This window comes from Anthonomus grandis, chromosome 5 (assembly GCF_022605725.1).
Source record: "Anthonomus grandis grandis chromosome 5, icAntGran1.3, whole genome shotgun sequence".
In the NCBI taxonomy this organism is placed as follows: domain Eukaryota; kingdom Metazoa; phylum Arthropoda; class Insecta; order Coleoptera; family Curculionidae; genus Anthonomus; species Anthonomus grandis.
In genome coordinates, this window is record NC_065550.1 from 5,096,910 (window position 1) to 5,115,044 (window position 18,135).

The 18,135-nt window shown below is 34.7% G+C and overlaps 1 protein-coding gene across 2 annotated transcripts in view; it reads right to left on the reverse strand.

The window, feature by feature from the left end:
* The window catches only part of LOC126736886 (zinc finger SWIM domain-containing protein 4-like), a 410,579-nt gene that overhangs the window by 52,219 nt on the left and 340,225 nt on the right, over window positions 1-18,135 (reverse strand). For both annotated transcript variants that reach the window (XM_050441498.1, XM_050441499.1), the window contains exons 9-11: window positions 15,067-15,232; window positions 13,483-13,649; window positions 4,595-4,770 (exon numbers count right to left, since the gene is read on the reverse strand). In XM_050441498.1, the coding sequence (XP_050297455.1) occupies window positions 4,595-4,770; window positions 13,483-13,649; window positions 15,067-15,232 (509 nt within the window). The remainder of the gene's footprint in view (window positions 1-4,594; window positions 4,771-13,482; window positions 13,650-15,066; window positions 15,233-18,135) is intronic.

An 18,135-nucleotide genomic window follows, 5' to 3' on the forward strand; every position in this document is an offset into this window, starting at 1 on the left:
GGTGGTCAGCTATTTTACTATTAAGTCCAACCTCTTTCCCTTAGCGCAAAAATTATTTAACGCATTGACAGATCACAATTAAAGAAATTCCTTAGTGGAATGTCTTTAAATAAATTATATATTGCTGTTGTGATGAACAATCAAAATTTTACAACAAGTTGGTTTTAATTTATTTTAAAGAACTGAAACATTGAATAAAGTATTTTTTTAAAATCGTTTCTAATTAGTTAGCCACCACTGTAGCATTCCATTCAAAAAAAAATTACCGATGATACGTCATATCTTTTGTTTGTTCCACCCTGAATACAAAAATTTATGTGAAATAATGCGCAACTTAAAATAAAAATCGACGGGTCCGAGCGTTTTCTCAAAAAATCATGTCTCTAATTTTTATCGAATTTAAGCGGAACTTTAGGGGGTCACTGTATAAAAGACAAGTGTACTTAGTCCATTTCATAAAAGTGGATCAACTAGTGATATAAACATAGACCAGTATCAATAAAATAATTAAGAATTTTTAATATACCCACTAGTTGTCACAGTCGTTTAGGAACTCATTTATATTTAAATTGTAATGAATTAATTGAATTGTAGGGCAGTGGGCAGCTAAAGAAGTTGTTATGCATATAGGTCTCCTAATGGATCCGTCGTGCCCCTGTGAGGGTTACCAGAGCCAGCTTTGGAAAAACCAATAAAGCACCCTGCTTTAAAGGATTTAATATCGCTGGGTAAACTGTAGGGGCTAAACAGATATTTGAACCTAGCGCGCGTGAGGGCTGTGCACTTTCCGATAACGTGGTCTATAATTTCATTCTTCTCCAACACGACCGGCGTTTAAGGTTTTCCTTAATACCTATGGCGTGCAGACAGCGTCTTAATTTTTATCATGCCTATTTATGGTTGGGAGACATCACGATTGATATCACAAGCTAAGGAAAATTCATTGAAATTGTAGCACATTTTATAAACGGGATTTTGAATAAGCACATTTGATCTCTCACGAGTGAGAGAAATAGTAGGTTGATATCTGGTGCATATAGGGAGAACGCGGAAATATATTTAAGGAGAATCAATTTCGGCCTGTACAAGTTTTCAGCTTATAGAAATATTTGTATAGAGTTAAAGGAACTTTATTAAATTTGATAAGCATAATTTAACGGTTAGTACCACGTTCAGGGTAAACACCGTTCACCCTAAAGATGAATAATTTAAAAAATCTTCTTTGCATAGATCCCACCGATTGCTCGTGGCAGTCGTATATAGTGTTAGAAACCGATGTATAATTTCTTTTATTTTCAATAAATTCTAATATTCGATGCTCGATTTACTTTTTTCAGATAAGAATTCCTTTTGTTTAAAATGAAAAAAAAAGGAAAAAAAGAACCTGCGCATACCCACCTTGCAACAAAAATGCAGACCGCAAGCGGTTGTACGAAGATCACCCCACTAGGGAATGATACCTCGACACACTCGTATTAAACGCCGTCTGTGTTTATCAAATTTACCGTACTTCGATAAGTAAATTAATATTATTTAGTTTTAAGTAATTTAGTGAATTAACTTTGAAAATATACTGTAGTGAGTTTCTTTTTTGTCCATTTTTTTATCTATACTCTATTTCAGAAGTGTATAGAGCAATAAACTGGGGAATTCCGTTCTGTTTGGCTACATTTCGTGGTAGTTCATAGGCGCAGGTACTTATAATATTTATGAATTTAATTTTCACGGATTAAATGCCTTTATTTTGAAAGAGATTAAATACTAAATAAATACTTTTAATCCTTTTGTATAGGTACCTATCTTTTAACGCTTTGTAACATGCAAAAATGGGGTCAGGTAATATATACAGACTATAAATACTTTTAAATCATATTTTAAACGTTAGTAGTCACTGCTACGCTGTAGTGTAATCACAATATTATTATCCCAATATTTAAAAAATGGAGGTATTCAGTCCAACGAAAAGATGTACTAAAAATTCTCCACTATCACTGAGTGAAAAAGTTATTATTTTAAATGTACATGATTGCATAAAACACGATTACCCTAGTTTTACTGTGCAAGAAATTGTTGAAAAATGTTCTCGAATGAGTGGAATTGGAAAGTCCACCATTTTCAAATTGTTGCGGGAAAGAAAAGTAGCAGGTCAAGTGGAATCTCCCAAGCAAAAGCCAGGACGACCTACAAAAGTCCTTGATGAAAATGCTAAATGTATAATTCGAAAAAAAGTCCACTCTTTTTATTTTAAAAAGGAAATATCCACCCTAGACAAAATTTTAATGGAGCTTGGCCGAGATGACAGTATTCCGTTGATAAGTAGAAAACTTTTATGGAAAACTTTAAAAAATATGGATTTTGCCTGGGAAAAGCATAACCGCAAAGCACTTTTACTGGAGAGCGACGAAATTGTTTATTGGAGACGACAATACTTGAGAAGTATCAAGCAGTACCGCAGGGAGCAAAAGAAAGTTTTATAACAATAGACACTCGTATGATGGAACCGTAATCCAACTTAGCTCTGACATAAGCATAGTATAGCAATCCGAGTGTAAAAAGGTTTACAATTTCTTAATATGAAACCCAATGATCTAGAGACACTTTCCACCATCTAATCAATATGTGGAACAAAACGAAAATTTCAAATACTACTGGCGGTGTCTTTCACCTCAACAAAAAGAGAATTGGGTTTTTCAGCCGACCATAAGAAACAAAATTACACTTTGAAACATTTCAAGGCAATTTGTTCTACACCATTGACAAATTGCATTAACAGAGGATAGAAGGGCGGTGTATTCTGCTTCTAATACGCAGAAATAATACACTTAATTCGTAATACGCAGAAAAATCTTAATATCGTTGGCATATTATACAACATTCTGCATCTCAATAAAGAAAGAAGTCATTGATGTAGAAAATAAAAAAAATCCTTGTGGTATACCTGACGTTATAATGAAAAATGCTGACCTCATAAAGTCCAGTTCAGAGATCTATTAGAATCTTTCATGTGTCGCAAATGCCGCACTAACTAGTCCGTGGGCCTATGTCGTATTTTTTGTCGCAATATATATCATGTTTAAATGGCAAAATTTTATAATGTTTATCTATGAAATCATTTTAAATATAAGAAAAACCCCATGTTTTTTACACCAAGTAAAAATAAATCTCAATACCCAAAAAAAGGAAATATATAAAATTTGAAGACAAACAAAAACATTTTACCCTTTTGTGTCAAAAAGTAAACATTTAATGCCTTAATCCACAGAAAAAATGGGCCTAAGTAATTCGTACCACCTATTATTCTCTCATTACTTGTTATAAACACTCCACTGATGGCGCTAAAAACTAAACTTATTAAATTAAAATTTTTGGTTAAACTCATTTTACGTACTTAAATCTTATAGTTAAATTAAATATTATCTTGTTATCAACTATCCTGAATCACTAACTTAATAAAACTAAACCTAAAAATCCCGAATAACAAAATTTTAAAAACAAATAAATTTTAAGGCCGGACCTGTGCAACTTTTCACGCTTGAGTGGCTGTGACTGAGGTCAGACATCTAACAAAATAGTACGTGAGCGCATAAAGTCAAATTTTACGAATCAAATGTATAAATTGTTCAAAAAATGCTTAAAACATTTATTTATTTAATGGAATGATTAAATATCGCTTAGAATATTACCTACTTTATGACTCTTCCCACATAAAATTGTGCGATTTAAACATACATGTCATGTGACAATACAAGCAACACCGGCACACGGACTATTCGCGGCACATCAAAGATTCTAATAGATCTCTGAACTGAACTATACCTTGAATCTCGACAAAGGTAGGATTTTACTACCCTGATAACCAAATTTTTCAGCTGCCTTCATTAATAGAATCAATATGTTAATTTAATCAAAGGCCTTGCGAAAATCTGTGTATATTACATCTACCTACCCCTATCGTTGAGAACTTCACAAATGAAAAACGCGAAATTACAAGATGATCATTTATTTTGAACTTTTGAAAATAGGAATTTTTAAAGATACTCTCACTCCCGCGATAGTTCTCAACTGACGTCGGGTCGTCTTTTTTAAAAATAGGGAGGATTTTTCCAACCTTCCATAATTCCGGAAATCCAGCATACTTCAGAATTAAATTAAAAATATGTGCTAAAGGTATACTCAAAACACGAGAACAATCGTTAATAAAAAAGCTTGTAGATGCACTGTTCAGATTCTTACAGGCCATCATGATGTCATCGGAAGTAATTCAAGGAATATCTATTAACTCAGATGCAGACCAGTTCCAAAGTTTGAAATTGTTTAATCAACTCTGGAAAATCACTTTTCCATTATTATAAAGAAACAAAAATGGTTTGAACTTTAATGGACAATAGATCACTACAAAATGGATGAAGCAGAAAATTTGACAACTTTCCAGTTAATATGGCTGGCAACTAAAAAACTTTTCGACGCTAGAAGCACCATCTCTGATATTTTCTTATTTATGAAGGACTTATTGAACAATCCTCGTATAATACGAATTAATCTTCTAAAGGTAGTTCGGAGGATATAAGATTAATTTTGTTGAAGTACTACCTACCTGGCAAAAGTGTGCATTGGAATGGACTCCGGATGGATTCCAATACCCAATCCACTAGAAGGCCCGCCTTCCAGCAGAATGATTGCCTGCCTTCTTAATACTGATACTAAACTATTATCTAACTCGATTTCTTGGAGCTTTGCAATAAGTCTGTCTTCTTGTTTGCACGCTTTTTCCTGAAAAATAAGTTGATAATTTTAATATGATTAGGTTAATTATGGCGCTCGTTATGCAAAGTAACTCTTAGTAATATTATGGATACAATATCTAGCTAGCAATCCATAAACCAAGATTCACTTTTAATCTATCTTAAAACTTTAAAAATGAATAAAATTAATATACAAATATTTAGGATATAAATATTAAAACATAAAAACAGTGTTGTCTTTCTTGACATGTTGGTAACTCGGCATAATAATAACGTTCTGAAAACCAGGAAGTCAAACTGCTTTATTAGCTTTTACTCCTACTACACAATAAACACAAAAATTAACCTTTTGAAAGGGTTGAAATCTAGAGCATGTGTATTTCTCACCCTGAAGAAAACGATGCGTTAAAACAACTTAAAAAAATTATGATTAATTATTTCTTTGTACTTAATGAGTAGGAATACCCATTAAGTCTAATCAGCAGATTCCTCTATAATACCGAGAGGGTGGTAATCCCTACATACAACAGAAATTCCCCAATTAACAATGACTCTCTTGGGAATATCAACCAAATGTCCTTATCAACCACATACTCAGTTCCACAAACAACGATACAAACGGGTCCAGATTTTAGTCTTTACACTTTGTTGAAAACTTAACTTAAAAACGAAATAAAATCTTAAATAACACACCTATGATGATTTCAAGGAAAGAAAAATACCAGCAGCACCAATCACACAATATGATAGATTCATATGCTCGAATGAGGCTGAGATTATAGAAAGAAATTGTAACACCAACAATTTTCGTAAAGGAGTAAATAAAAGGAACTGAAAGGAGAGTAGGTCGGATTTACCGGTGTCATTCTTGCTGTTTTTCTCTTAAGAGATACAGTCCATCCATCCATAGCTCTACAACCCGGGCTGGGTCTTAGCCATCTCAACAATTCTCCTTCGTTGACACCGATACTGAGTCGCTTCCTCCCAGTTGAGCACCCCCAGGTTCTTGCTGATATTATTCCGCCGTCGAAGTTTTGGGTACCCAAGTGATCTTTTATTCTTAGGGGTGTCCTCCCAGACTATTTTAATTAGCATTAGGTCATTACTCCGCTGGATATGTCCCAAGCACCTTAAACTGTTTGACTTTTGTTTGATTCTCTTACAATACTTGAGCCCTCATATACCTCGTTTTTCATGCGCATCCTATACCGCAATTGTTGATCCCACACTGCTCCAAATATTTTCCTAAGAATTTTTTTTGGCTTGGGCCAGTTTTTCGCCATTCAGCCAGTCACATTTTTCTTATATCTCGTGCATCACAAACACAAACTTAAAACTAAGACAGACACTTACAAACGCCCATGCCAACTATGGGACTCGAAGCCTTGGCTACACGACTGCTAGGCAGGAACGTCCCCACCTCGCTGCTGGGGCCAGCATTTTCCTAAAGATGTTCCTTTTACAACGATTGAGTAGTAACGTGTCTTGTACGGTTAGGGTCCTTGTTTCACTAACATTAGTTACAACTGCTCTTCCAATATTTTTATATAAATGTATTCTTATTTCTTTGGTCACGATTCTTGATCGTAATACAAATTGCTTGGTTGCGTAATAGTATTTATTTACTTGTAGTATGCGTGGTCTTATATCTACTTTAACGTTAATACCTGATGTTATTAATGCCTTTAGGCATCTAAAAAACTGTACGTGCTCGAAGTTATTATACTCATCCACGGTAACTTTTTGACGTATTCGATCTCGTCTTGTGTTACATGTCTTATTCATTTACTGCGTTTTCTCCTCGTTGACTCATAACATCTAGAGCATCTGGATACACTAAAATCATGCTCATATTTAGTTCGTTTCGACTTATCACCTTCTCTAAAAATGGGTTAAATAAAGCTGGTGACAGTGCATTCCCTTTGTTATATCTTTTAAAGCCCGTTGTTATATAAAATATTTTGCTATAGTGAACTTCTATTTTATGTACCATATGATCCTTCAACGAATACTTTGTAGCGCGTAACTCGGTTCAAACCAATTTATTTCCAACCCGTGTGAGCCATACCTACCATCCAACCACAAAAAAAAATTACTAAGTCCAGACAAGCAAATTTTGTTTTAAAAGATTCAGAGATTTGGTGGCCGCCAGCTTTTAGACAGTGGAGAAGATAGTGGGAGAAATTTTAATAAGAGCGCCACTTGATTTAAATATTTTACACCAAACCCTGATATATTATGATGGTAATATAAGCCTCCCCCTTAATCAAGAAAATGATGACCTATATTTATGCCTGTACCTAGATCCTAAAAGCTGAAAATAATTTGGGAAACCTCAAATAACAATCCATAGGTCCACCAGATTGATATAATCATCCAAGAATTTACATAGTCACTTCCATTTATATAAAAAAAATTAAATTCCACATATTTGATATTTAAATTTAGATAATTATTCAAAATGTAATACTGTAGTAATTTTAAGTAAATAAAAAAAATTGATAAAAGAATTAAGAGTTACTTGAGGTATGCTTAAGGCGAGGAATTAGTAAGGAAAAAAAACAAATCCGCACTGAACTACTGTTCAAGGGGAAAATTCAAAACGTGATCACGTGTTGTTTACAAGAAGTATATGTTTGGAGCCTAATTCACAATACCTCACTGGCCCTAAAATACCTTTTACAAACTCTAGTCAAGTCACATTAATCTAAATAGAACTTTTAAATGGTAAGGTTCGACTTTGAAAGCCTATTAATGGTATGTTGGTGCAATAAAACCTATTAACCAACAACCAACATTATGACTAAATATGTTATTTGTAGCAAGTAGCCGATCCCTTACAAGGAGATCCAGGCTCAATGTCAAAATCAATTATGTTGATGCCCAACTCAAATGAAAACCCTCAGGTTAATGCTAATAGACTTAGCAAGAATCCCTTAACGTTTTTATTTTACATAAAAGAAAATAAACCCATAAAATTCAAATTATTAAATCAACCCCCAACCCTAAATCAAACCGTTCAATAAGAGAAAAATAAAATAAAATGTGCAAAAACTTGCGTGTCCTCTAATCTCTTGTGTATTTTGGCTAAGGTAGCTTAACTCGACAGCTCTGGAACCAGTCAGCTACAACCAGGGTAACGACCACATGGGCAAGTCGATTTCAGGCAAGTTCCAATCGCAGAGCCACAGTACAATGCTCAGTCCAGGCTGTGTTGAGGCTCACTTCAGCCGGTTGCCAACAGTGTTGGGATGACCAGAAGAAACCAGAGAATAGGAAGAGACCAGAGAATAGAGGAGAGAATGAGAAAAAGGAGAGGCCTCTAAAATACAGGACAAAAAAATCAGTAAAATAAACACACAATCAATTCTATGGCAATTACCAACATGTTGCTACATACCTAAGGTGGTGAGCGAGGCCTAGAGTCTCGTTTTGTGGTTAGAAAATTTCAAAATCCCATAAATGGTGTGGGAGCAGCCGACCAAATCCAAAAATATCAGGTCAATCCGAAATCCTCTCGGCTACAACTTCCCACAAGACGTTCATCAAATTAAACCCCAAAACTTGGGAGGAATATTTTTCCATTCAACCGAATTACCGGCAAGATGAACTTAAATTTTCCTTAAAACCACAAAATGTCGACTGTTCTTTCCGATAACGGGATGGCTACAGGCTGGACAAGGAACTGACAACTGACCAGACAGTGACAGGTGACACTGGCAGTGAACTTGTCACTCTCTCTCTTCGACACGATCTGACCCTGCCTCTTGGTGCAAACTACGCGGAGCCTCACTCTATCAAAATAGAAATTCCGCAATACCTCAGCAAAATCATACTACTCGGATACTAAAACATGGAAAACTAACAAAATTTTCCCAACGGGGCTACGAAATTCCAATTTTCCTCTTACGTCGCTCTGCCTGATTTATGACGGTCCGTCATCCGCCAAATGGAAACTTTAATGGGAAACAGCAACGCTGCCAAACCTCCACAACAACAAGTGTGTCAATAGTCATTACTGTCAATCACAGTCACTGTCAATCGGCTAGTAGGGTTAGAAACCAGATGTCAAGGCACGTTTATTTACTAAAACTTAACCTGAAGAATTGAAGGGAAATATAGCAAGCAAAAGTGGGGAGGCCAATTTCAAATCAATTAGGATACCTTGCCCAACATGATTCCGCTATAGAAGAAAGTATTTGTAAGTTTTCCTACACTAACGGATCACCATCTAAAAGGTCTTATCTACTCCACTCATAGCGCAATCTGTGGCACAACAGCACCCTCTAGAAGTCCCTCCATACCCCAGACATATACCGTCCTCATAGAAACTCTTGGCAAACAAACCAAAGGTCAGAAAGTTCCCAACACCAGGTACATGAATAGGGACTAAGGAAACATAATACGACTAACTCCACAGAGGTGTGCTGACAGGATAGGGTGGGTAAATACATTCCTAAAAATAATCAAACCTCAAAAGCCTTAAAAAAAAATAAATTGCATTACTATCAAACCCCAAATTCCATTTATAAAACTGCAAATCACACAACCCTTTCAAGCCGATACCAAAACCCATAAACTTTTGCCCGAATTTATATGAAATCCCACGTTACATGCTTAGGGCAAAATCTGCATGTAACAACTTTACTCATTCTTATGAGTTTGCTGGGTATTTCAAGTCCTTCTAGGGCTGACTGGGAGACTAATTCTAGACTCTATTGAATTCCCAGCATTTTTCTAACAGTTGTGTTCAGTAATGGCATTAGCATTACTTGCATTGGTTGTTTAAATATTCGTATTAATCTTACTTCTCTAAGTGAATTTTGAATGACCCCTATATCTAAAAATATGTCTGCTCGCTAACACCAAAATTGCTCATTACCCACCTAAAAATGAACGAGGAACCAGACGTGAGAGGATTGGGCAAGCACTTAAAAGGGAACCATTTTCGTGTATTCGAGTCACATTTTGTGTATACTTCACTAGTATTCAAACTCAGTAATTAATCCCATAAAAGCTTGCTAATGTTATCAAAAACACCGGCCGGTAACGGAAGTGACGAGCTCAAGTGTATGTAGAAGAAAGGAATAAACAGCCTATGGTATGCTCATTTTTATTATCATTTTATCTCATAAATTTATTGCTCTCACCCCCACAAATTGTCTTAAAATAAATAGCTGGTATGTTGTTGATTGTTTCCTTCTTAATCCACTTTGCTATTCGCCAACTAATTCGTCTGCATACGGTGTTATTCGGTTCCCAATTATATTGGATAGAACTCTATATAATGATGTTATAAGTAGTGTGATACCTCTATAGTTGTTGCATGACGTTCTATTTTGCTAGTTTTCTGTCACTCTCCGTTAAGCATTTCGCGGGGCTGGCTATTTCTTCCTGCTGCTTTATTATTTTTTAGCTTTGTTTTTTTTTTTTATGGTAAACACAAGCACAAGAGGAAAGTCCTATGTCACTCTTGGAGTGGTGCTTGCGCGAAGATATTTGTGGGCATTTATCTTGAATCGCTGCAGGTTGTATGCGTCGGGAAATATGTGAGGTGGAAGCCCGTTCCACAAAGAAGATGTTCTCCAGATGAATGAGTCCCGATACAGCGACGTTCTTGGGGTAGGCAGATGGACTCGATGTTGATGAGCCGCCACTGCTAGACGCGTCCTTCTTGCCGGAACAGCCCTGGGTGGAATCAGGCCTGCCAGCTCAGAGGAGCACTTACCGTGATAATAACGGTAGAATAAACAGAGATCAGCCACCTTTCTCCTGTGCTCCAGACTATTTAGACTCTTTGTCAGTTCTGGTTTGTCGATAAGACGAATAGCTCTCTTCTGTATAGAATCCAGCAGGTTTAAACTATGCTTGGGTGCAGTGCTCCAGACATGCGAGCAATACTCGAGGGAAGGGCGTATTTGAGCCTTATAAAGAGTCAGCAGCTGTTCTGGTGTATACAGTTTTTTCGTTTTGAAAAGCACTCCGAATTTTTTGGAAGCTGCTCTGGCGATCTCGGCAACGTAGTCATGCCAGGACACACTGTTGGTGACTTCGACTCCTAGAAGATGTAAAGATGATTTCATTGGCAATGTTTTCCCTGCCATAACCAGCTCCGGGCTATCAACGTTAGTCTTCATCGTAAATACTGCAGCCTGCGTTTTTTTAGCGTTAAAATTGACCAGATTGTTACCGCCCCACTCCAAGATTGCTCTAATATCGTTGTTGGTTGAAGCTACTTGTTGCTGCCTAAGATTCTGAGAAGTTGCGGCTGTCGTTGGTTTGGCGGACTTAAATGTGGAAATAAGGGTGCTATCGTCCGCAAAGCTGTAAATTGGATTGACAGTGGTTCCTAGCAAATCGTTGATATATATCAAGAAAAGGGTGGGGGATAGAATGCATCCTTGAGGGACTCCAGCGTTAATGTTAAATTTGTCGGAGAGGTGTCCATCGACGGCTACTTGGATTGTTCGTTGTTCAAGAAAACTTTTGATCCAATTCAATAATGAGTTTTGTATACCGATTGAGGAGAGCTTGGTTAGTAGTCCCTTATGCCACACTCTGTCAAATGCCTTGAAAATGTCAAGAGCGACTGAGCGGGACTCGCCATGCTTCTCCATGGCCTCCGTCCACAAGTGTGTGACGTAAGCCAGAAGATCGCCGGTGGATCTAAGCTTTCGGAGGCCGTATTGATGATCGCTGATTAGTCCAGATGATTCCAGATATCTTAACAGTTGTTGGTTGACTGCTTTCTCCATAATCTTCGATATTACTGGAACTAGTGCAATCGGGCGGTAATTGGACGGCATCGTCTTCTTACCCTTTTTGGGTATAGCTTGCACTTGAGCAGTTTTCCAGCTTGTTGGAAATGAGCCCTGTTTATACGATGCCGTGAACAGTCTACATAAGGGAGGAGTCAATTCGTCTGCACAACGTTTTAGTACTAGGCCTGGAATTCCATCGGGTCCAGAAGCTTTGTTGGTGTCTACGCTTTTAAGAATTTTATTTATAATTCGTTGGGGAAACGAAATTTCTCCCATCGATGAATTCACCCTTGGCAAATATGGCGGTGTTTTGCCTTGCGAGTGCAGAGTAGAATTGGACGCGAAGAGTTTACCCAGTAAGTTGGCTTTTATCCCTTGCTGTTACCGCGATAGAACCATCATCTGCTGTTAGGGGTGGCAAGGCCGACTTAGCAAATCCTTGACTAACGGCTTTCGATACCGACCAGAAAGATCTTGTTCCATTTGGGCATCCATTTTTAATCGCTTGAGCTGTTTCTTCTCTAGATGATGTGTCAATCCAGGGTCTTTTATATTGAGTAGGTTGTTAAAATATTCTTTCCAGGTATTAATTGTTTAACAATGTAAAGTTCTTGGACGAAATCCTTTTTATGTATTTCCACTTGGTTGTAGATTTTGTTTGTGTTTCCATGGTGTTCTACCTGTTTCCACTCATGTATTATCTACCCCTAGGTTGTGTATATGTATTTCTCTGCATGTCTGCTCTATTTTTTGTTGCTATTGATCCTTAACACCTGGTTGTTTTAGCTTTTTGATGTTCCACTGTACTTCTTTCTTGTGGATTCTCTCTTTTCTTCCAGATAATCGTAATCTAGTTTCGGCTTTAACCAAAATATGATCCGTATCTCCATCGACTCCCCTGCAACTTTTAACATCTATAATTTAAGACCTTTTTATTTTTTAACCTTTTTTCTTTATCTGGAGATTCAGATAAAGAGAGTCTTGAGTGCCATTCTGAGTCCTGATGAAGAGTATAATACAATAAGGCTCAAAAGCTTCACTATAAAATAAGCAGTTCTACATATCCTAGGACTTTTATTAATTTTGACTGCAACCTCAATATTCAACATTTTACTATACAGCGTTTTTTTTAATATTGCGACAAAATTAAGGGGCATATTCCTTGAACGAAATCAAGCAAATAAGTTCCTATAAACATATGCCCCAAATGTCTTAGATTTTACACTACAGGGTGATAAAGTTGAAAGAAATAAACTTACTTTTTTTATATTATTTGAGGCCGTATTCAAACGTTTAACCGGAAAAACTTAACTGCTGAAAATAGAGTTATAAATTTCTGGACGTTATTTTGAAGTTTTGCAAAATGATCTAGGGACTAAAAAATAGTATTTAGGTTGCTAATGATGTGTGCCAAATTTCAAATTTTTATATAAACGCATTTAAAAGATAAGAGGAGGGGGGAGGACAATTAAAAGCCGCACTGTATATAGGCACATTCATCTAGATATTGTTTATTTTTATACTTAGTTAACACCTTCACCTTTATAAAGTGAAATACCTTGTTATTTTGTAAAGAAGTTTTGTATTAAATAAAATCACCCATAGGCTCATTATTAAATTTCACAACTGCTTCTCGGATTTATGTTGATAATAAAATGTTCTTAGACCAAACATGTATGCATTTTGTCGACATTTCGATCTCTATGAGTTGCATATAAAAAATTTTAGGTATTAAGTCTAATACTATTACATTGAAATTAAAAAGACTAAATAATTAGGGAAAAAAGCACTTTTAAGAAAAATGGAATGTTATTGCATTCAACCAAATCCAACCTGAATCCAACAATCATTTATGCAAATATGTACAGTCTATAAGAGAGCACGTTGACGTATTATTAATTAAAAAAAATATTAACACTTTTTGAAATGCATATTGCTTTTTTATTCATATTGTTTTCAAATAATTAGTTTTCTATTACCTGGGCATAAACTCCTACCGGCATAACTCTCTGTTGACCCAAGCCTATCAGAGCCACCTCAAAGGCTAACGTAAGGTACGTTTCTGATCGATCTCTCGATCCTACTACAGGTATATGTTGATACCTTGGCCTAAGGTTGTTGTGTTGATCATCCATGCTCACTAAATCTAAAAACCAATATTCTTAATTTATTTGCCTTTTGTTTTTTTTGATTCGTTGTAATCAATGAGTGAAAATCGATACCTTGAAATAAAAATTATTTTACTAGGAACTTCTTTAATTCGCACGTTATTGATCACGTTCCACGAGAACCATATTTATTATTTATTCCCGTTGAAATATAGAACTTTCGATTAATTCATATATACAGGGTCGCCCAGTTTAAACGTCATTAATTTTAATATGTAATAGAGAATTTAAAAAGAAATAGACTTTCATTATAAAATTAAGTTAAGAATAATTATTTCGTTTATTTATCATAACTTTTAAAGTACTAGCTCAATTTTAATTAAATTTCGAATGCAGGTTATTATAGTGAATTTCCAATTACTGATAAAGACAATTTTGAATAAAAATTGCCAGTGGCGTAACATACGGAGGCACTTGATTCTTTTTTGTCTCAAATCTGCAAGGTAATAAAATATTTTTTTATAAAAAGTCAACTGTTCGATTATTCATTTAATTTGGGAAAAAAGTTACTCTTGCAAAATTATGATTTAAGGCACTGTTTTTAAAATATCTTAGTTTAATAATTGTACAGAAACGCCAGTTAAAATACTGCAAACACTTTGAAAAAAAAAAAGAAAATTAGGCTTGAATCTAAAACTAAATCTGCCATACGAAATAATGACTTAAAATAATTTTTGATCATCTTTTATATTCAATTTTTTTACAAATCCAACCCCGATTTCCTTTTTTTTATAAATTTTGCAACATTTTAGCAAGTATTTCTGATAAAGAATCTAACGGTTGACTTCTTATAAAAAAATATTTTATCACCTCGCAGATTTGAGAAAAAAGGACCAAGAAATTTAATTAAAATTGAGCTGGTAGTTTTAAAGTTATGATAAATAAACAAATAATTATTCTTAACTCTCACACCCTGTATCTTTATTACTAAACATTTCTGAGCAAAATTTTATAATGAAAGTCTATTTATTTTTAAATTCTCTATCACGTATTAAAATTAATGACGTTTAAACTGGACCACCCCGTATTTTCAGTTTATTTGTCTTTTAATTTTTGTCTTATTAATATTATTTGAATTTAACTATTAAATGGTGTGAATGAGTAAAGAAGACATATTTTTATTATTAATACACGATGAAAAAATGTATTCTATTTCGAAATTCTTGTTTTCTGGAATTTTTAAAGCTTAAGAAATTAAAAAAAAATATTTTATTAGGCAATGAAACTGTTTAAAAAATAATGTTGTTAAATATAAAAAAGGATAAGTTTTCTATAAGCTAATCCACAATTTATAATAATATTTACGATATCTTATAATGTGAGTGCACTGCATATTTAGCTCCATGTACATAAAGATTTATAATAATTTAAATTTATAAAAATTAAACCTCTTACCAAGATAACTAGGTGTTCTTGGCCTTTGATCATCAGATATTGTAGAGGCATCAGCCAGAGTATCAAAAAGGCATCCAATAGGATCTAGAGGATGTCCCACCCAACCATCTTGATTAGCAGGAGCGGTTACACTAGTTGTCGAGCAGGAATTGCTCACACAGGCTCCCTGATAAAGAAAATAATACTATTTCTGAGAAAAATTAAAACTTTCTGTCACAATAATAAGTACAGCACTTAACCGACTGGATTGATTATTCATATTGATATTAAAATCGCCAAAGCACAAAATTCTATTGTTCGAGAAATAGAAATCCAACAAAATATCTTCCATATAGGTTAAAAATTGCTCTTCATCACCCTGCGGGCACAGCATAAAGAAACCAGCAGTCGCACTCCGCTCGAAAATGTAAGCGAACTAATAGCATCCTTAGCCATGCCGCAGCCATGTTCTCCGGATGCCGAGCTCACTGTTTATCGAATTGTGTTCATAGGTGTATCGCCTAGTTCAGCGCCGTACTTAGTGACTATTTTGATAGCGTTTTTACAAAGCGTAGCGTTTTTTATAAAAACTTTTGTGTGTTTGTTTTGTGATTTTGATTTGCGTTACTATACAGGGTGTTAATTAAGTATGTACCATAAATAATTTAACAGGCGATTGTTTGAGTAATTTTAAGACAAAAAGTTCATATGAACATAGGTCCGCAAGTTCTCTGGCGGTGTTATTTATAACATTAAGGAGCTAATTTACCCCTAACATGATTAAATTTATTAGGTTCAGTGTAATCTCGAACGGGACCTGAAGAAATATTTGTGGCAAAAAAATTGGGGCACCTGAATTTTGTGCCATTTTTAATATCTTATTTGATTTACTCAAATACAAATATAACTTTTTCGTATCTCGCTTATTTTTCGAGAAAAAAAAGTCCACTTAATTGCATATCCCTGGATCACACAAGGAATTTGGGGAAAAGTTTATTTTGGAATTTATTATTAGCTAAGCAAGATACGAAAAAAAGTCAAGAGACAAAAAAGTTTTATTTGTATAATCCACAGAACATAATAAAAATTGCACAAAAGTCAGTGGCGTATATTTCAGTTGTTAAATTTTAACACCCTGTATATTGAGAGAGAAGAATTTCTGGACATATGTTTATATGAACTTTTTGTTTTAAAATTACTCAAAGAATGGTCTCTTAAATTTATGGTACATACCTAATTAACTTCCTGCACGTTCTTTTCTTCGTTTCTTCTATATCGTCGTTGTTAGATGTAGAAATGCGAGGTTTATTTTTGTTTAAATATTTTGTTAATGTATGAACTTTATTAATATTAAAAAATAAATATTTGTACTATGTAGGTATTTTTATTTTACAAGATAATAATATCTAAAAAAATTTTTAAGTCCGGCTCTAGCCAAGGCAAAAGCCGCGTGGGCCGTAGCACAGTATAAAGAACAAGACAGTAGGTTCACTCTCTTGCGGCCGTTTGAAGTAGGGACTTCTAAACAGTGCCGACTTTTTTTACGCGGTCGTAAATCATTATTTAGTTTCGACGGCAATCCTTTACGATACGGGGGGTGTTTGAAACATTTTTAATAAGGAATATTTTCGTACATCGCGGCGGGCAGCGTGTAATATATGGAATTTTTTGAAATTAAAGGCACTTTGTATTATTGTTAAAATGAAACTGAAAGAATATTATTAAGTATCTCTTTTGAACAAATAACTGTAAGAAAAACACTTGGTAGATAGCTTTAAAATTAAGTTTATTAGAATGTACGCAATTAAATCTTAGCTTTACGTTCCTTTCATGCTCTTTTCTTAACTGACCAAGAAACTACCTACCTAATATTACATACACTTAATTAATAATAACTTCGTTAATATACCCATTTTTTAAATATTTAATAAAATTTACATAATAATGTGATAACAACACTCAGCATATGGAACTCGGTAACAGTGAAATATAAAAAGGCAGTTAAATAAAAAAAACTTATTAAATGCCTAATTATTTGCTTTTTAAATAGGGGGTGAAAGAACAAACCACTAAAATTCAAATAAAACGAAAATAGGTGTTTTACAACCTAGAATTCATATAAATATGAAAATAAATATAGTTTTACATTGGGAATTATAGTACACATCAATATTTTGAAACTTAAACCCTTAAAAACCACCCTTAATGACGAAAAAAATGCATTTTAAGTATGGTTAGACGGTATAAGTGGCTAAAATTTATATCATTTAAATGATTGCAATGCAACTAATAATAAATCGGATAGCTTTCACTATTAAAAACCACCACTAATAACAAAATATTACCAAAAATTTTGCATTTTTTTAGATTAAAATCACGATTTAAAAAAAATATGTACTCTAAATCGCTGACACTTTTTAAATTTTTTTGTAGGATCTCAATTTTCCGAGATATTTAAGAAATACTGAAGAAAAGCGTGTATTTTTTTCTGTAAACTAATCCATTTTTATTTAAAAAAAATGTATATCTCCTTTTACTCCTGCAGCCATCTACGCAACATATCGCCGGCATTTTTAAAGTACAAAATTTCCGCACAACGCTATTATAGTTCTAATATTGAAGACGCCCCTGTATAACGCAGTCGCCACCGGGCAGCAAAAAAGAGTAGCATCAGAAAGCGAGTGAGAAAGGCAACATTTTGGGCGGCGCTTAGAGTGATCCTTCTATTCTAGTTTATGTTCGGTGACCGTAGCGAGTGTCAGCGGCATCCCTACTATAAGCAAATATGCCGCGTCTGCGTTAGTACATATGCACCGAACTCGCTTATTCAAGCCAATGTATTTTTATTGAAGTGCGACTGCTGGTTTCTTTATGCTGTGCTGCGGGGTCGATAAATATTACCCACCACTAAAAACGTCTGATCAGACAGAGAAATTTTCACCCAAATATGCTCTATAAAATGTTTACATTCGTGAATGATAACTTCGAAGTTCAGCCCCTCCCCGACCATCTCTATCTTGGAAAGAATATATATCGAAAGAATATGTAGGTATAGTGACAGATACAGAATCAATTTCTTCCCTCAACCAG